The following is a 20,454-nucleotide window of genomic DNA, read 5'->3' as shown; positions in this document are numbered from 1 at the left end:
CCTTCGGCAGCGACCATCCAGGAGTCTATATATGCCCTTGGACGGTCCAGTCGTTCTGTGGGGTTCGTGTGGACCCTGGGCCACGTCGGAATCCCAGGAAATGAACTTGTCGATAGGCTGGCCAACCAGGCTATACGGAAACCGCTTCTGGAGATTGTCATCCCTGTAACTGTTTGAGAAGACGACGAATGTGTGGAAGTCCTCCATGCGGGCCTCTCGCCGGGACTCTGTGGTTATCTGCCTTGGCCATGTGGGGATAACATATGGCTACCTCTTCCGTCGCGAGGACGCACCTCAGTGTCACTCTGGCTCACAAATGAATCAATGTCGTCCACATATTGCTCGACTGCCCACTTTTAGCCCCTCTGCGACGGACTTTTTACGTTCCCAGCACCCTACCGTCGGTGTTGGGTGACAATGTCTCAACAGCAGATTTAGTTTTAAGTTTCATTCGTGGTTTTTTATCGTATTATCTAAGGTTGGACATTCAGCTTTCTCTGAGGTCGCCACCCTCCCTCCATTTTAACTCTCACACTATCTTTGTATTTGTCTTGGTGATCTTTTCCTTACATGTGTTCATCTCGCCTTGCCTTTTTGGGGTGGACATTTTAAAGCGTTGCAGTGTGGGTGCCTCATCCTCTTTAATTATTGTGATAAGCCATCCCAGAACATCTGCTCTATGGTTTTAATACCGTCTACTTTTCCTTGTGGTGTTTCACCCGTTTCTTGTTCGTTTAGTTTCCTTTGTAAGTGTGGTTCACCATTCCTTTTCCCCTTTCACTTTCTCAAACGTACTGTGGGTGTTTCTGTACCTTGAGCCTTGCTTGCGTCAGAAAAAAGGGACTGATGAACTTGGGAGTTTGGTTCGATGATGATGATGATGATGATGATGATGATGATGATGATGATGATGATAGCATAGATGAAGAGGCCATCCTTCACACTTAAGTATTCTGCAGCTTGTCATTTATAATGTTTCTTCCTCTCACCTTGCTATGCATTATCCGAAGCCACCCGTTTAACAGAATGACGATTATCACATCTGATTCGGTTTTCTTTTAATCGTGAGACCAGGGAATTACGATATTTAGTTTAACGATATTGACAGGTTGCATCTTACGACCAGTTTACCTTCAATCGAGGAGATTCAAGACCGTTCGTAGAGGACGTATACACTTCTTAAACATCCGGTTTGATTGCGCAAGATAGCTCAGCGTAACGGCGATTGAGGCGTATCACCGCTGTCAGGCTCTCCATAGACGCGTGGGCTGTGACCCTAGTTCTCCTAGCTGTTACGGATCCATTCTGTTGATTCCAGTATGTATCCCCTCCTAAATAAACAGTACATGCTGCTGCATGGTACAGCAGGTTGCGTCACAAACGAGAAGCAAACAACCACTCCAACCATTCTTACAGGGGTTTACACGGTTTAAAACACGTTTAGCAATTACACGATTTTTAAATCACTGGTCCCAAGAATTTATTCCGGCACACACGAAGTTACGTCAGCTGTCGATTACTCTCCATACAACACGGCACGCTGCAGCCTTCCTACCAAGACGTCATCAGCTCACATTTCGCATCACACGCCAAACGATCGTGCTTCGGATAAGTGTTCATTGTGTACAAAGTCGAAATCTTCTCTGAAGTTATAGTATTATAAACAGTCTATGTTCAGATGATGGATGATTCTTAAATATTTAGACAGTTCGTAGCGATGAGTTTTAAGCTCCTTGCTTACTGTTTGTGGGAAGTACCAGACAAAATATTCCCCTTGCAAGCTGTCGTTGCATTTCAGGTAGGGAAGCCACTGCTTCCTGCATTTTTTACACGTCAGTATGATTAGGTCATTCTATAATTGCAATGAAAGAATGAAACAGTTAATTCCATGTTTTACTCTGTGTAAAATATTACGTGCATTTTTCAGTAACAGTGTGTTGAATCCGTAAATCAATTGATAATAGTATTACTTTGCCTTTCCTACACACTAATACAATAAAGAACTGACCAGCTCTGTATATCAGTCTCCAAACTACGCTAACTAGAAACAAAGTAGTCATTACTTCAATCAGAAACAGTCCAGTGACTGAGACAAGCGATGAAAAGTTTGATAGAACATAGATTGGTAGTAGTTGCGAGCAGAAACGACATAAAGAAATACTTCAAAAACTTATATAAGGAGCTTCTGTAACTGAGAATACATTGTCCGCGGTGAATCTAAAAATAATCTGATTAATTTATAGATTCATTCACATTGGTCATTTTGCCTGTCTTGATGTTCATTACTTTAACCCAAGACCTATTTGTTTACTGAACTGTCTGCAAATAGTATTAACATAATCAGTAACTTATAATTCTACATCTAATAAAAATAAAATGAAGTCAAAAGTAGTGTATGCCCTCACACTAAACTGGTATACTTCTACAGTTCCCTGTAAGCAATTTTTCAGTCACTGATCACTGTACGAAGTGCTGTCTTTAACCCGGATAGTCCTGAATTTTTTTTTCAAAATTGATTTATATCTTATCTACATTCATTCACAAGGTTGTAAGGAAGAAAGTAAAAACATTTTTGAGGATTTATTTTTATTTAGTATTTCCAAAAATGGGCGTCCTTCCAGAAGGACGTCAGGACAATAAGGGAACATTTTTTTAAAGTATATGACATTGCACAATTAACTTGTTTTGGTTTTATACTTTCAAATAAACATAAATAAGTTTGAATTATGGGCTAAAACAGCTAATAAATACAAAAACAAAGAAAATAACCTATACACATTTTATGCACTAGTATTATAAGACAAAAAGCAACAAACGTGAAGTGGTTGTCACATTTTACACACATAGTAGTTTTTTTGTGGCAACTTCGACATTTCAGCTGCTTCTTCTTTTTTGTTATCTCGTCCGTTGGTAATTCAGCAACGTAATGTTTTCTTCCATCAAATCTAGAATCTAGTTTTGCCCTCTTACTAGGACGTCCTCTGCTGGTAGTGACTCTTTTGTTACTTTCAAGATTTGCAGTGACAATTCGACGACGAAATGTCAGATGATCTATGGGTTCTTCGTTTTACTTGTAAATATCCCAGGCATTTTGCTCTGCAATGTCTATAAAATGTGCAATGATCGGGAAATACCACTTTTTCCCTCTTATGGAGCGTCAGCGTCAGCTCGATCTATGCCTCCCATATGAGTATTGTAGGAGTGTAATAAGTTAGGTTGAAGCACGCTATTCCTTTTCTTTTGTTCCCTGGAAAATCTTGCTACAGAGCGTAGTGGTTGCACTCAGTCAAAGTTGGTGGCTTTCAGTAACAACATTGTTGTCATTCCAACGTACAATGGAAATCCCAGATGCTGAGTCAGAACAAATTTCATATGATCCTCTATTTTCTTTTATCATTTTATCTACAGATGATAGAGTACAATTCTTAACTCTGTTTCCTCTTATTGTTGCTGTTGCTTCCACGCCCCTCTCTTTTAGGTCATGTAGCGCAGTAGCATTGAGCTGACTTGCTGGTAATTTATCTACACTTGGATTTTCTTCAGCACCACAATCTTCACCTGTTACGTCATCAGTTTAATTTAGAGGAGGTGTAATGTTACATTCACACCCGTATTAGGTATTTCCTCATCTTTTGATTCTAGCATGTCCAAAAGTTCCATAAGTGTACATCGTTTTCTGTGAATACAAAATGACAACATATTACCCTGACGTCCTTCTGGAAGGACGGTTGAAAACATTATTGAATTACAACTGACGAAAACTTTCAGTCGTAATATGAATCCATAAATAATATAAGTTAATTCTTTAAGATATTATATGACAAGTTTCAGAATTATTGACGCAATATGAAATAAAATATGCATACCCATCGATGACAAGGTCAGTCAGTTTGTCCATGGTAAAATCGGCCCTATTTTCAAGACACAGTTTCTCACTCACTATGAACGACAGCGTCAAATTGATTGTCGCAGCGCGCAACTGACTCTGCGTACTTCATATAACAATGTGTCAGTCCGTTGCAACAATGCGTTATTCACAAAAATAAGTAATTTCAACAGTGAGTGACGTCCTTCCAGAAGGACGTCAGGGTTATCTGGGTTAAGGTATACGTTGCCGAATGTGTGATCAGAACTGTTCACATTAACACACACTATAGACACGTATCCTTCTACAAATAAATACGTAATATGGAAACTTAGTGGTTACGTTAGTTCCTGAGAATCGTTACCGTAATCGGTGTGAATGGAACTCTTACAGGGTCCCTTCCTGTCAGTCTGTCTGTTAGAAACACTTCTCAGGAATGGGTGGACGCAACGAAATGTATGCCACATATTAAGCACTAGCCCTTAGAGGTGTAAAGCTGAAGTCAGTAAAAGCAAAAAGTACAGCCGTTAATTCCATGTATTCCGGTATTTGTAAGAGTTCGTCACAACCACTAGGCTAGTTCTTTGGCCAGGAATCGTAAAACTTGGAAGAAGCCAGGTCTCACAGTACAGCTAAAGGAAAAACCCGAAAACTATTAACGTGTAGCTGTGTAACACAATTGTCATTGGACTTGAAAATTAATCATACAGCCGTATTCTATAAAGGGGAAACAATAGTGTCGTCATACGATGCATAGACGAGTGACACGAGAAGTTCTCGATAGTGAAATTGCTAATCAGTGGGTGAAGTAGCGTTAACTCTCCCCATTTGTGACAACAGAGAGCATGATTCCATACAGAATATAAACAAAGACCGAAAGCCACCCTCTCCATTTATAAAGCTACTTGAAAATTTAATTTCAAATGCTTCTTTTATGACATTACCCCAATAGTTGGATATGCGTGCCAGAATCTCCGTTTAGTATTAAATTGGATGACCAGTTCAAAGACAATGATTAGCAGTGGCAGACCTGCTCAGCTGTTCGAAGCGTCTGTGTTGCTTACGCTTAGTATGCTGGTACTCCACTGTCCTGATAATCTGTTCTATATTATGACATGCCACAACTGCAGGGAATACGGTGGATACCGTCTTACGCACACCAGATCACTCTTTACAGAACCTGAAAACATCTTAGATGTTGATAGAGAAACACATTTCACCTCATATTTCTACAAAATACGCCCAGTCTTGTTGGAAATGCTCCTTGCGTAAGACACAGCGGCCATAGACTTCGACGCCACCTTGGTATTAGCAAACACTTCTATAGAGCCGCTAGCTTTTAACTCTCGCATGAAATCCTGCTCTCTCCCTTGTCAGAAAAACAGAGGGACAGTTAATTTTACATCAGCTGCTGATCATTAATCACTATAGATTAGTTACATTTGCTTTGCATGATGTCTTGGCGTACTTGTTTGCGTGTTAACGGAGTTTCTTTGCAAAGAGAGGTAGTAAAATACCGTACACAGCATTTACTTGTTGCTGTTACGCCTTGAAAATGGTAAGGTGTGCTTCTGTCCAAATATTGCCAGTTCTCGATTGAAAATGGTTCAAATGGCTCTGAGCACTATGGGACTCAACTGCTGTGGTCATAAGTCCCCTAGAACTTAGAACTACTTAAACCTAACTAACCTAAGGACAGCACACAACACCCAGCCATCACGAGGCAGAGAAAATCCCTGACCCCGCCGGGAATCGAACCCGGGCGCGGGAAGCGAGAACGCTACCGCACGACCACGAGACGCGGGCACCCCCACCGCCAGTTCTCGATGTCACTAAGATACATTCCCGTCAGTTACTTCAGAGGTAGTTGAAGAAACCATCTGAGTATTCCGGCATATGAAATCCATGGTTTCTGGCAGCTGCTTAATCTTAGCATTTGGTATTGTTTCTTGGCCAAATTAGCTTCAAACTGCGTTGACAGTACCGGCTAAAAACTGCTAATATAAAAGTTGTACGCTACATGTCTTAATTAGCAGTAAATTTTGTCCAGCAACTAACAGTACTTTCTACCTTAAATTTCATCAGGCTTGGATTTTGAGCTGCTCGGCTGTATCCAGTTTGTTTTTCCATCACTGCAAACCTTACGTGAACTGTGACACAGCAGTATGGATGTATTTGCTGACGAAATGTTGACCGATGCGCGAGTTCACTGAACTTGGTGCAAGAGTGGTTCAGCATTGCTATACTGAGCTGTTCCCACAGTAATGACAGCCGCATCAGTGTTTCACCGGAAGTTGTTAAATTGATCTGTGGTTTTTAAGTTTTATGTTTTGATGACTGCATTTTATAATTATCGTTGCGAAGGTCTTTAAAGAGAGATATGTATAAAAATGCATAAATTGTAGTTATGGTTATTCTGTAACAAGCGGTTGGAGACGATGGGTCCCTTACACCGAAATACTCAAAGGACCCCTGAAAAACTTCCGAAAATTTATCGGAGTTCGGGTTCACTCTGTGTAACTTAACACTAACATTGTGGGACAGTTGCTTTCACTTAATTTGTTAGTTCGTTTGACGATATTAATGTGTTATATTTACTACTAACTAAAAATATGGGACTAAAAATTGAGGCCTAAGAACAAAATACATCTTAAATTCCGTAGATTGTTCGAGATTTTTTAAAAAAAAGTTAATTTTAATTTTCTGTAGTTCAGAAATGAAGATACGATTTAAAGAGAGCTCCCTTTTCATACCCAGTTAATTAAAAAATAAAATTTAGCATCAGCTTCTAACAACTCTTGGAGTGGCCTGGCTTTTATACAAAACTCTTCGATAGAACGACGGTAATGAGAACATAATCGGAGAAAGCTTCTCACATCTGTATATTTTTACGAATAGGCAATTCCGTTATAGTTCTCATCTTTTCCGGGTGTGGCCGCACACCGTCGGTTAACACAAGGTGCCCAAGTATTTTGATTTATTTTGCTTCCAAGAAACGCTTTCTTGCATTAAGTTTGTTCGGCTTGTTGGAGATGCTTAAGAAGGGCCCTCAGTCTCTTTACGTGTTCGTGAAATGTGTCTAAGAACAATGTCATCTAAATAACAGACACATCGTCCACTTCAGGTGCCTTAGAAGATCATCCATCATTCGTTCAAAAGTTACTGATGCATTACACAAACGAAACGGCATTACCTTAAACTCATACAGGCCCTCAGGAGTGATGAATGCCATTTTCTCACGATCAGCCTCATCTACTTAGATTGGCCAGTATCCTGAGTACATGTCCATGTTTGAGAAAAACTTAGCCCCCTTAAGACAAACGAGTGTATTGTCAATTTGCGGTAGAGGGTGAACGTCCTTTTTAGTTGACTTATTAAGCTTCCTGTAATCAACACAAAAGTGCCAACTGCCCCCCTTCATCCGAACGAGGACCACTGGTGACGACCATGGGCTCTGCGAAGGCTGAGTGATATCATTCTTCATCATGTTCTCTAATTCATCGCGAATTATTCGACGTTGGGTTGCTGACACACGGTTTGCTCTCTCGTTTATTGGTTGACTGTCTCCAGTGCTAATCCGGTGCTTCACCGTCAATTTGTCTAATTTGCTCTTCACCTGTGGATTAAAACATTCAGAGAACTCTTGAAGAATGGCAAGTAGCTTCTTCTGTTGTTTATTAGTGAGAGTTGGTGATAGTCGAGCTAGATCTTGTTTCGTAGCTGCAGCGCTAATTTCGCCCACAGACTCGGCATGGGGGGGGGGGGGGGGTGTTCCATGATGCTCAGTTGTTCAGCAATTAATGGCTCAGTGTATGCTATTCACATGCGTCTTCGAAGGATCTGCAGTTCACGGCGAAAGTTAACTATCCACAATTCACCGAATCCGTTCTTAAACGAGAAGACAGATTCTCCAGTGGTATGCTTCTCTTACACTCAAAGATCCATGTGTTGATGCATGGCATGAGACGTGAGTTACCTTTCTAGTGCTGACTGCAGTAGTGATCACTTCATCGAGCACACACACAGACTCCACACATTCGGATGCGCATCTTCCTGTCCACAGTATCTCGTCTAGCAAAACCTTTGAGCGACCACAATCTATAACTGCCTAAGAAGCTTTCAAAAATTCCCATCCGATAATATCATGACTACACTCTTGTAAGATTATGAATTCTAAGGGGGTGTGTATGGCCACTTCTACCCACATGAATGACCCATCTTCGTGTAGGTTTTACATATTTCCCATTAGCCACTTTCAGCAGAGATGTTTCGCTGTCGATGAATACGGTTTTCTGCAACTGGCGGCGGTACTTCGCCGGAATGACTGAATATGATGCTCAAGAGTCTACAAGGGCTTGGGCTGGTCGGCCACCCATTAGAATATCAACGTAGTTTACTAGCATTTTTGTGGTGATACACGGCGGAGGATTTCTCTCTTCGGCGGCCTTACCTCCCAGGAAGGTCGTACCCCCCAGGGAGTCCACAAATCTTTCGTGGATATGTGCGTAGCGAGCACGGTACCCCGAGCTAATGTGGCCCTCCTTCCTTTCCGGGCTGCATACCTTCCTTTACCGCATCCTTCCCTATCCCCTATATTGCCCCCCCCCTCCCCTCACCACTGGCTCTTTCCTTCCCTTTCTCCCCCTCTGGGAGTATAGTTCGTGCATACGTCCGGAGATGGACGCTCGTAAATGTAACGCATTCTTCGCCTTCTTTGCTTGTATGTCTTCACCCTTCCTTTGTCCTTCTCTTTTCCTTACCTCTTCTCTTTACCCTTTTCTCCGCTGCGGCCTTTGAGACCTCTATTCTTTCCTTTCCCTTTCTTTGTTTTTCCCCTTTCTTTGTTTTTCCCCTTTCTTTGTTTTTCCCCTTTCTTTGTTTTTCCCCTTTCTTTGTTTTTCCCCTTTCTTTGTTTTTCCCCTTTCTTTGTTTTTCCCCTTTCTTTGTTTTTCCCCTTTCTTTGTTTTTCCCCTTTCTTTGTTTTTCCCCTTTCTTTGTTTTTCCCCTTTCTTTGTTTTTCCCCTTTCTTTGTTTTTCCCCTTTCTTTGTTTTTCCCCTTTCTTTGTTTTTCCCCTTTCTTTGTTTTTCCCCTTTCTTTGTTTTTCCCCTTTCTTTGTTTTTCCCCTTTCTTTGTTTTTCCCCTTTCTTTGTTTTTCCCCTTTCTTTGTTTTTCCCCTTTCTTTGTTTTTCCCCTTTCTTTGTTTTTCCCCTTTCTTTGTTTTTCCCCTTTCTTTGTTTTTCCCCTTTCTTTGTTTTTCCCCTTTCTTTGTTTTTCCCCTTTCTTTGTTTTTCCCCTTTCTTTGTTTTTCCCCTTTCTTTGTTTTTCCCCTTTCTTTGTTTTTCCCCTTTCTTTGTTTTTCCCCTTTCTTTGTTTTTCCCCTTTCTTTGTTTTTCCCCTTTCTTTGTTTTTCCCCTTTCTTTGTTTTTCCCCTTTCTTTGTTTTTCCCCTTTCTTTGTTTTTCCCCTTTCTTTGTTTTTCCCCTTTCTTTGTTTTTCCCCTTTCTTTGTTTTTCCCCTTTCTTTGTTTTTCCCCTTTCTTTGTTTTTCCCCTTTCTTTGTTTTTCCCCTTTCTTTGTTTTTCCCCTTTCTTTGTTTTTCCCCTTTCTTTGTTTTTCCCCTTTCTTTGTTTTTCCCCTTTCTTTGTTTTTCCCCTTTCTTTGTTTTTCCCCTTTCTTTGTTTTTCCCCTTTCTTTGTTTTTCCCCTTTCTTTGTTTTTCCCCTTTCTTTGTTTTTCCCCTTTCTTTGTTTTTCCCCTTTCTTTGTTTTTCCCCTTTCTTTGTTTTTCCCCTTTCTTTGTTTTTCCCCTTTCTTTGTTTTTCCCCTTTCTTTGTTTTTCCCCTTTCTTTGTTTTTCCCCTTTCTTTGTTTTTCCCCTTTCTTTGTTTTTCCCCTTTCTTTGTTTTTCCCCTTTCTTTGTTTTTCCCCTTTCTTTGTTTTTCCCCTTTCTTTGTTTTTCCCCTTTCTTTGTTTTTCCCCTTTCTTTGTTTTTCCCCTTTCTTTGTTTTTCCCCTTTCTTTGTTTTTCCCCTTTCTTTGTTTTTCCCCTTTCTTTGTTTTTCCCCTTTCTTTGTTTTTCCCCTTTCTTTGTTTTTCCCCTTTCTTTGTTTTTCCCCTTTCTTTGTTTTTCCCCTTTCTTTGTTTTTCCCCTTTCTTTGTTTTTCCCCTTTCTTTGTTTTTCCCCTTTCTTTGTTTTTCCCCTTTCTTTGTTTTTCCCCTTTCTTTGTTTTTCCCCTTTCTTTGTTTTTCCCCTTTCTTTGTTTTTCCCCTTTCTTTGTTTTTCCCCTTTCTTTGTTTTTCCCCTTTCTTTGTTTTTCCCCTTTCTTTGTTTTTCCCCTTTCTTTGTTTTTCCCCTTTCTTTGTTTTTCCCCTTTCTTTGTTTTTCCCCTTTCTTTGTTTTTCCCCTTTCTTTGTTTTTCCCCTTTCTTTGTTTTTCCCCTTTCTTTGTTTTTCCCCTTTCTTTGTTTTTCCCCTTTCTTTGTTTTTCCCCTTTCTTTGTTTTTCCCCTTTCTTTGTTTTTCCCCTTTCTTTGTTTTTCCCCTTTCTTTGTTTTTCCCCTTTCTTTGTTTTTCCCCTTTCTTTGTTTTTCCCCTTTCTTTGTTTTTCCCCTTTCTTTGTTTTTCCCCTTTCTTTGTTTTTCCCCTTTCTTTGTTTTTCCCCTTTCTTTGTTTTTCCCCTTTCTTTGTTTTTCCCCTTTCTTTGTTTTTCCCCTTTCTTTGTTTTTCCCCTTTCTTTGTTTTTCCCCTTTCTTTGTTTTTCCCCTTTCTTTGTTTTTCCCCTTTCTTTGTTTTTCCCCTTTCTTTGTTTTTCCCCTTTCTTTGTTTTTCCCCTTTCTTTGTTTTTCCCCTTTCTTTGTTTTTCCCCCCCTCTTTGTTTTTCCCCCCCCTCTTTGTTTTTCCCCCCCTCTTTGTTTTTCCCCCCCTCTTTTTCCCCCCTCTTTGTTTTTCCCCCCCCCTTCTTTGTTTTTCCCCCCCCCCTTCTTTGTTTTTTCTCCCCCCCTTCTTTGTTTTTTCTCCCCCCCTTCTTTGTTTTTTCTCCCCCCCTTCTTTGTTTTTTCTCCCCCCCTTCTTTGTTTTTTCTCCCCCCCTTCTTTGTTTTTTCTCCCCCCCTTCTTTGTTTTTCTCCCCCCTTCTTTGTTTTTCTCCCCCCCTTCTTTGTTTTTCTCCCCCCCTTCTTTGTTTTTCTCCCCCCCTTCTTTGTTTTTCTCCCCCCCTTCTTTGTTTTTCTCCCCCCCTTCTTTGTTTTTCTCCCCCCCTTCTTTGTTTTTCTCCCCCCCTTCTTTGTTTTTCTCCCCCCCTTCTTTGTTTTTCTCCCCCCCTTCTTTGTTTTTCTCCCCCCCTTCTTTGTTTTTCTCCCCCCCTTCTTTGTTTTTCTCCCCCCCTTCTTTGTTTTTCTCCCCCCCTTCTTTGTTTTTCTCCCCCCCTTCTTTGTTTTTCTCCCCCCCTTCTTTGTTTTTCTCCCCCCCTTTTTTTGTTTCCCCCCCTTTTTTTGTTTCCCCCCCTTTTTTTGTTTCCCCCCCTTTTTTTGTTTCCCCCCCTTTTTTTGTTTCCCCCCCTTTTTTTGTTTCCCCCCCTTTTTTTGTTTCCCCCCCTTTTTTTGTTTCCCCCCCTTTTTTTGTTTCCCCCCTTTTTTTGTTTCCCCCCCTTTTTTTGTTTCCCCCCCTTTTTTTGTTTCCCCCCCTTTTTTTGTTTCCCCCCCTTTTTTTGTTTCCCCCCCTTTTTTTGTTTCCCCCCCTTTTTTTGTTTCCCCCCCTTTTTTTGTTTCCCCCCCTTTTTTTGTTTCCCCCCCTTTTTTTGTTTCCCCCCCTTTTTTTGTTTCCCCCCCTTTTTTTGTTTCCCCCCCTTTTTTTGTTTCCCCCCCTTTTTTTGTTTCCCCCCCTTTTTTTGTTTCCCCCCCTTTTTTTGTTTCCCCCCCTTTTTTTGTTTCCCCCCCTTTTTTTGTTTCCCCCCCTTTTTTTGTTTCCCCCCCTTTTTTTGTTTCCCCCCCTTTTTTTGTTTCCCCCCCTTTTTTTGTTTCCCCCCCTTTTTTTGTTTCCCCCCCTTTTTTTGTTTCCCCCCCTTTTTTTGTTTCCCCCCCTTTTTTTGTTTCCCCCCCTTTTTTTGTTTCCCCCCCTTTTTTTGTTTCCCCCCCTTTTTTTGTTTCCCCCCCCTTTTTTTGTTTCCCCCCCTTTTTTTGTTTCCCCCCCTTTTTTTGTTTCCCCCCCTTTTTTTGTTTCCCCCCCTTTTTTTGTTTCCCCCCCTTTTTTTGTTTCCCCCCCTTTTTTTGTTTCCCCCCCTTTTTTTGTTTCCCCCCCTTTTTTTGTTTCCCCCCCTTTTTTTGTTTCCCCCCCTTTTTTTGTTTCCCCCCCTTTTTTTGTTTCCCCCCCTTTTTTTGTTTCCCCCCCTTTTTTTGTTTCCCCCCCTTTTTTGTTTCCCCCCCTTTTTTTGTTTCCCCCCCTTTTTTTGTTTCCCCCCCTTTTTTTGTTTCCCCCCCTTTTTTTGTTTCCCCCCCTTTTTTTGTTTCCCCCCCTTTTTTTGTTTCCCCCCCTTTTTTTGTTTCCCCCCCTTTTTTGTTTCCCCCCCTTTTTTGTTTTCCCTCTTTCTCTTTCTTCCTCCATGTGTGTGTGTGTGTGTCGTGTGTGTGTGTGTGTGTAGCTGACCCACGCATTTTTGTGCATAGCCGGTGACCGGGGTAACTGTAATTCACTGCATAGCCGGTGACGGGGTAACGTGTAATTCACTGCCCCAGGTAGACAGGGAGGACACGTACGTACCCCCTGGTAACGGCCAGGCCCAGGGAGGGGTGATTACCCGAGCTGATACCTTCCAAAAGTGCCGATTGGTCCCTACATCAGTTTGTGGGAGGTGTGACTCGAGGTGTGAACAATCACCTAAGGTGGGAGTGCCCCCAGAGAGGGCCCCCACAAGGCAGTAGCGCGCCATCGGAGACGCCGGTAATCATGGGGGATTCTTCCGCAATGGTTTCCTCACCTTCCACTATGTCTGCTCACAAGCGTAAGTTCACTGAGTCTCAGCCACAGACAGTTCTTCCATCGTTGACACAGTTCCTTGTTGTTTCTCGGTCTGATGAAGGTCGCGACTTCTCCACGGTCAACCCTTTCATTATTCAGAAAGCTGTCGACGCAACTGCAGGTCCTGTAAAGTCTTGTTCCAGATTACGGAATGGCACCTTGTTGTTAGAAACAGTCAGTGCCCTCCTGGCACAAAAATTGCTGCGTACTTAACTTCAATCACACCAGCCAGTCCTGTTCCAATCCGGCCAAATGTGTTACGTGTGTCAAGGATGCCCATGAGGTTGCTTGTCCACCTTCATCCCCTCGCTGCATCAACTGTATGGGTGACCACGCTGCTTCCTCTAGAGATTGCCCCATTTTTAAAGACAAAAGCTCATCCAGGAAATCAAAGAGAAGGAAAAGGTGTCGACCTTTGCTGCTCGAAAATTATTCGCCAGTAGACAGCCCACCGTGACTCAGACCGGAAAATACAGCATTGCCCTTGCTTCTCCTCGGCCAACAAAGGAGGCGGCCACACACTTGGAACCTCATCTTTAGTGCCACGGTCATCCGATCGGCCAGCACAAAGATGGCCTGTTCAACCTCACCCCTTTCGCCTGCCCACTCTATGGCTCACCCTTCATCGGGTTCTGCTGAATCTCTAGCCCAAAAGTCAGACACCAAGACTTCTCGTGAAGATTTTTTACGTACGCCAACTTCACAACCATCGGTTCCTCCATCTAAACATCATAATTCCAAGAAGGCTACAAAGAAACCCAGTTCATCTCCTTCTCCGCCAAGGCGTGTCCCATCTACAGCACCACCTGGTGGAAATCGCCCATGGCCGTCGTCTGTGTCGCCGAGGCGCACTGCTGGCGGACGATCAACCGGCCGATCGCTGGTGGCAGGAGCTGCTCCTGAACAACCTATGGATCAGGATCTAATGCCTTCGGCTGAATGCCATTCCATGCTGTCGGTCGCAAGCTCTGAGCAGTCGTTGAGTTTACAGCAATCTTCGTCACATTCCTTCATTTTCTGTTCACCCTATGTCCATTATCCACTGGAATATCCGCGTCATTCGTGCAATACGGGATGAATTGTCGATCCTCTTAAGATCCTACTCGCCGGTCACTTCTGTCTTCAGGAAGCAAAGCCGCGTCCCCATGACCGCTTTGTTCACCCGCATTTTCAGTCCGTCCGATTTGATCTCCCTCTGTAGAAGGCACTCCAGCCCATGGAGTACTCATGATTCTTCTCCATGATACTCTCCATTATCACCCAGTCCTCTTAAACACTTCCTTCCAAGCTGTCACTGTCCGTCTTTCCCTTTCTGGATATACCTTTTCTCTTTGTACTTTATACATTCCATCGTCCACACCAATGGCATGAGCTGATTTCCTTCATCTTCTTGGTCAGATTCCACCCCCCTATTTGCTGGTTGGGGACTTCAATGCCCACCACCCGCTTTGGGGATCTCCACATCCTTGTCCATGTGGCTCTCTATTGCTAGACGTCTTCCACCAAGCGGATCTAGTTTGCCTCAACACTGGGGTCCCCACATTTTTGTCTGCCTCCACGACAACCTTATCTCATTTGGACCTTGCGGTCGGTACTGTTCCGCTAGCTCGGCGCTTCGAATGGTTCGCCCTTGATGATACACACTCGAGTGACCACTTTCCATGTGTCCTTCGACTGCAGCCTCAACTGCCCTATATGCGCCCGCGACGCTGGAAGTTTGCCCAACCCGATTGGACACTTTTTCGTATCTAGCGACATTCGATGACCGTCACTTTCCTAGCGTCGACGATGTGGTCACTCATATTACCGACGTTATTCTTACAGCTGCGGAACGTTTAATACCACGTACCTCCGAATTGCCCCGGCGCCCCCCAGTTCCTTGGTGGAACGAGACATGCTGTGACGCAATACGTGAGCGGTGACGTGCTCTTCGCGTTTTCCGCCACCATCCTACTTTGGCCAACTGTATCCGCTATGAGCAGTTCCGTGCGCGATGCCGCCGCGTCATCCGCGATAGCAAGAAGGGAAGCTGGGACTTCCTTATTACTTCACTTAACACCTTCACTCCCTCCTCGGAAGTTTGGAGTCGGCTTCCAGTTATCTGGCGTGCCTAGTTTCTCCCCGGTCTCTGGGCTCACTGTTGCGCGTGATACGTTAGTGGACCCTGTTGCAGTTTCTAACTCCTTGGGTAAACACTTTGCTGAGATTTCGAGCTCTTCAAATTACCCGCTAGCGTTTCTCACGAAGAAACGTGCAGCGGAAGCGCGACCTCTGGCTTTCTTCTCTCAAAATCGCGAAAGCTATAATACTGTTTTCTCCATGCGGGAACTCCAACATGCACTCTATTCTTCTCGGTCCTCCGCCTCAGGACCGGATGGTATCCACGTCCAAATGTTGCTGCATTTATTAACCCATAGTCTGCGTTACCTCCTTCGCCTTTATAATCGAATTTGGACCGACAGTACTTTGCCCAGACGATGGCGGGAAGCTATCGTCGTTCCTGTTCCGAAACCTGGAAAGGACAAACATCTCCCCTCTAGCTATCGCCCCATTTCTCTCACGAGTAGTGTCTGTAAGGTTTTGGAGCGTATGGTGAATTACCGTTTAGTTTGGTGGCTGGAATCCCGCAGTCTTTTAACACCAGCCCAATGCGGATTCCGAAAGGATCGTTCTGCAGTTGACCATCTTGTTGCTCTCTCCACTTATATCATGAACAATTTTCTCCGGAAACGCCAAACAGTAGCAATATTTTTTGATCTGGAGAGAGCATACGATACCTGTTGGACAGTCATCCTCCGCACACTGTTCTATTTCTTCGCGAATTTATGGCAGAGCGCACATTGAGTGCGGGTGAACACTACTCTCTCCCGTACATTCTGCCAAGAAAATGGGGTACCCCAGGGCTCCGTGCTGAGTGTTGCATTGTTTGCAATTGCCATAAATCCAATTATGGATTGTCTCCTTCCTGATGTCTCGGGCTCCCTCTTTGTGGACGATTTTGCGATCTACTACAGCTCTCAACGGACCAGCCTTCTTCGGCGACGTCTTCGGCGACGTCTTCGGCGACGTCTTCGGCGACGTCTTCGGCGACGTCTTCGGCGACGTCTTCGGCGACGTCTTCGGCGACGTCTTCGGCGACGTCTTCGGCGACGTCTTCGGCGACGTCTTCGGCGACGTCTTCGGCGACGTCTTCGGCGACGTCTTCGGCGACGTCTTCGGCGACGTCTTCGGCGACGTCTTCGGCGACGTCTTCGGCGACGTCTTCGGCGACGTCTTCGGCGACGTCTTCGGCGACGTCTTCGGCGACGTCTTCGGCGACGTCTTCGGCGACGTCTTCGGCGACGTCTTCGGCGACGTCTTCGGCGACGTCTTCGGCGACGTCTTCGGCGACGTCTTCGGCGACGTCTTCGGCGACGTCTTCGGCGACGTCTTCGGCGACGTCTTCGGCGACGTCTTCGGCGACGTCTTCGGCGACGTCTTCGGCGACGTCTTCGGCGACGTCTTCGGCGACGTCTTCGGCGACGTCTTCGGCGACGTCTTCGGCGACGTCTTCGGCGACGTCTTCGGCGACGTCTTCGGCGACGTCTTCGGCGACGTCTTCGGCGACGTCTTCGGCGACGTCTTCGGCGACGTCTTCGGCGACGTCTTCGGCGACGTCTTCGGCGACGTCTTCGGCGACGTCTTCGGCGACGTCTTCGGCGACGTCTTCGGCGACGTCTTCGGCGACGTCTTCGGCGACGTCTTCGGCGACGTCTTCGGCGACGTCTTCGGCGACGTCTTCGGCGACGTCTTCGGCGACGTCTTCGGCGACGTCTTCGGCGACGTCTTCGGCGACGTCTTCGGCGACGTCTTCGGCGACGTCTTCGGCGACGTCTTCGGCGACGTCTTCGGCGACGTCTTCGGCGACGTCTTCGGCGACGTCTTCGGCGACGTCTTCGGCGACGTCTTCGGCGACGTCTTCGGCGACGTCTTCGGCGACGTCTTCGGCGACGTCTTCGGCGACGTCTTCGGCGACGTCTTCGGCGACGTCTTCGGCGACGTCTTCGGCGACGTCTTCGGCGACGTCTTCGGCGACGTCTTCGGCGACGTCTTCGGCGACGTCTTCGGCGACGTCTTCGGCGACGTCTTCGGCGACGTCTTCGGCGACGTCTTCGGCGACGTCTTCGGCGACGTCTTCGGCGACGTCTTCGGCGACGTCTTCGGCGACGTCTTCGGCGACGTCTTCGGCGACGTCTTCGGCGACGTCTTCGGCGACGTCTTCGGCGACGTCTTCGGCGACGTCTTCGGCGACGTCTTCGGCGACGTCTTCGGCGACGTCTTCGGCGACGTCTTCGGCGACGTCTTCGGCGACGTCTTCGGCGACGTCTTCGGCGACGTCTTCGGCGACGTCTTCGGCGACGTCTTCGGCGACGTCTTCGGCGACGTCTTCGGCGACGTCTTCGGCGACGTCTTCGGCGACGTCTTCGGCGACGTCTTCGGCGACGTCTTCGGCGACGTCTTCGGCGACGTCTTCGGCGACGTCTTCGGCGACGTCTTCGGCGACGTCTTCGGCGACGTCTTCGGCGACGTCTTCGGCGACGTCTTCGGCGACGTCTTCGGCGACGTCTTCGGCGACGTCTTCGGCGACGTCTCTCTTCGAGCATCGAAACCGGCTTCCGTTTTTCTCCCAGTAAGAACGTTTGTGTTAATTTTTGGCGACGTAATGTGTTTCTTCCACCCTCCTTACATCTAGGACGTGTAAACCTTCGGTTTTCAGACGTCGCTAAATTCTTGGGTCTTTTGTTTGACAGAAAACTATGCTGGTCCTCCCACATTTCGTATCTTTCGGCTCGCTGTCTGCGATCCCTCAACACCCTCCATGTCCTGAATGGTACCTCCTGGGGAGCGGACCGAGTGGTCCTTCTCCGCCTCTATCGCGCCTTAGTGCGCTCGAAATTGGACTACGGAAGCATAGTCTACTCCTCTGCTCGGCCGTCTATTCTGCGGCGTCTCGACTCTATCCACCACCGTGGATTACGTTTAGAGTTGGGAGCCTATTACACCGGCCCTGTGGAAAGCCTTTATGCTGAGACTGCTGAACCTCCGCTGTCCAATCGGCGAGCAGTCCTTCTCAGTCGTTATGCAAGCCATCGGTCTTCCATGCCTGCTAATCCAGCCCATGACATTTTTTTCGACGCCTCCTTTGATGTAGGGTATGCAGGCCGCCCTTCCTCCCTACTACCACCGGGAGTCCGCTTCCGTCAACTGCTCCATTCTCTTTCCTTCCGCTTTCCTAAAACCTTCTTGACAACTTGGGGTACAGCACCACCTTGGCTCCGTCCCCGGATCTGCCTGCTCCGTGACCTTTGTCAATTTCCCAAGGATGGTACCCCTACACTTGTTTATCGTCGGGCATTTGCTGCTCTATGTGCACAAATGACGGACGCCACATTTATTTACACCGACGGCTCGAAAACATCGTTAGGTGTAGGGAGTGCCTATATTGTTGGCGACACCCCAAATCGCTTTCGGCTTCCCGACCAGTGTTCTGTTTATACTGCGGAGCTTTACGCTGTTCTCCAGGCTGTCCACTACATCCGCCGCCATCAGCGGATACAGTACGTTATCTGCTCAGATTCTCTCAGCTCTCTCCTCAGTCTCCAAGCTCTTTACCCTGTGCACCCTCTGGTCCACCGGATTCAGGACTGCCTGCGCTTGCTCCACCTGGGGGGCGTCTCGGTGGCGTTCCTCTGGCTCCCGGGACACCTTGGTATCTGTGGGAATGAGGCGGCCGGTATAGCGGCCAAGGCTGCAGTCTCTTTTCCTCGGCCAGCTATTAAGTCGCTTCCCTTCACCGATCTACGGAGCGGTTTATGTCGCAAAGTTGCTTATTTATGGCACGCGCATTGGTCAACACTTCCCCGTAATAAATTGCGGGAAGTGGAAGCCCTTCCTTGCGCTTGGACCTCTTCCTCCCGAACGCGTCGTCGGGAGGAGGTAATTTTAGCTAGACTCCGGGTAGGGCACTGTCTTTTTAGCCATCGACATCTTTTAAGCGGTGATCCTCCCCCACTCTGTCCCCACTGCTCTCAGCTGTGGACTGTAAGACACCTTTTAATTGAATGCCCCTATTTTCATCCGTTACGCTCCCGTCTACAGCTATCGCCTGATCTATCGTCGATTTTAGCAGATGACACGCACTCAGCCGACCGCGTTCTCCAGTTTATTAGTGACAGTGAAATGACGTCAGTCATTTGAAGCTTTTTTTGGGGACAACCACCCCCTTTCTGTAGTGGATTTTTAAGCATTCCTTCTTTTAGTTTCTCCAATTTTCTGACTTTGTTCCCATTGCTGCTGGTTTTAAATTTCGGTTTTTTACTGTCTTAAGTCACGGGCTGGGCGCTAATGACCATAGAAGTTTTGCGCCCTAAAACCACAAACAAAAAAAAAAAAAACTCTCGGCTCTCTCCTCAGTCTCCAAGCTCTTTACCCTATCCACCCTCTGGACCACCGGATTCAGGACTGTCTCCGCTTGCTCCACCTGGGGGGCGTCTCTGTGGCGTTTCTCTCGCTCCTGGGACACGTTGGTATCTGTGGAAATGAGGCGGCCGATATTGCGGCCAAGGATGCAGTCTCTCGTCTTCGGCTAGCTATTCAATCAATTCCCTTCGCCGATCTACGGAGCGTTTTATATCGCAGGTTCTTTTTAATTGAATGCCCCTATTTTAATCTCTCGGCAGGTATACGGCAGTTGAAGTCTCTAGTCGTCTAAGTGATGACCTCCAGGTGCTCAAACAAAGCTATGACCATTCGCACTGTCCTTATTTGTGTTAATTGTCTTGTCCTCTTCAGTACAGCGCCCCAGACCCTTCAGAAATAGTCTAGGATGGGTCACTCAAGTGTCACATAAGCAATTTCTCTGTATTCTGATCAACTTCACCAATGCACTGCCAATGAATAGGTCTGCTACCTGATACAACTGGACTTACCTGGTTATATTTGATATCCTTCACCTTCACTCTTATATGTGACTTGACTGATGACAATATCGAATCACTGTTTGTTGTCAAACAATGTTTTCAGCATATTGTGAAATGCACAGTTTAACATTTTAAAGCAAGTTATCAGTGTTCGAACAACTTCAAAATTTTATCAAGTAACAAAGGCATTTGGTGCATCTTTCAGCTCTTCATGTGAAGTTCTCAATATTTACCTAAAAAGTTAAATTGCATGATAGTTCATTAACAAACTTGAACATACAGGGTTACAGAGTTTCTTACCTGAGGTGAAATGCTTCAGATGTTAAGAATTACTGCATTGACGTGACAGCCTTGGTCTGTGGCTTTCCGGATAGCATGTGATAACAGGGAATTGAGTTTCATACAACTTATTTACTTGTGATACATGGTAGCTGGCATGGAGATGGTCCTTCTGTGAAATACCTCGTAACAATGTCGAGAAATCATAGGCTGATATGTTGACATGCAGTCAGTCACTTCTCTAGTTGTTTCCAAGTGGCATTGGTACTCATCACCTACCCCTCCCTCCCTGGGCGCGCCACGCTTCGCCGGGTTTGTGCTTGGCTACCATGAGGCTCCTGCCTTT

General features: G+C 45.8%; 1 protein-coding gene across 1 annotated transcript; it reads right to left on the bottom strand.

Annotated features, from left to right (window-relative positions):
- Positions 1–2,307: 2,307 nt before the first annotated feature.
- Positions 2,308–20,081, bottom strand: LOC126183317 (STE20-like serine/threonine-protein kinase). The gene is made up of 3 exons (XM_049925167.1): positions 20,063–20,081; positions 15,914–17,487; positions 2,308–2,319 (listed from the first exon to the last, which is right to left on the bottom strand). The coding sequence occupies exons 1-3, from the start codon at positions 20,079–20,081 to the stop codon at positions 2,308–2,310; spliced, it is 1,605 nt and encodes a 534-aa protein (XP_049781124.1).
- Positions 20,082–20,454: the final 373 nt, after the last annotated feature.

This window comes from Schistocerca cancellata, chromosome 4, assembly GCF_023864275.1.
Source record: "Schistocerca cancellata isolate TAMUIC-IGC-003103 chromosome 4, iqSchCanc2.1, whole genome shotgun sequence".
Lineage (NCBI taxonomy): Eukaryota > Metazoa > Arthropoda > Insecta > Orthoptera > Acrididae > Schistocerca > Schistocerca cancellata.
Note: the sequence above shows the minus strand (reverse complement) of the source record. Positions and strands in the feature narration are given on the sequence as shown.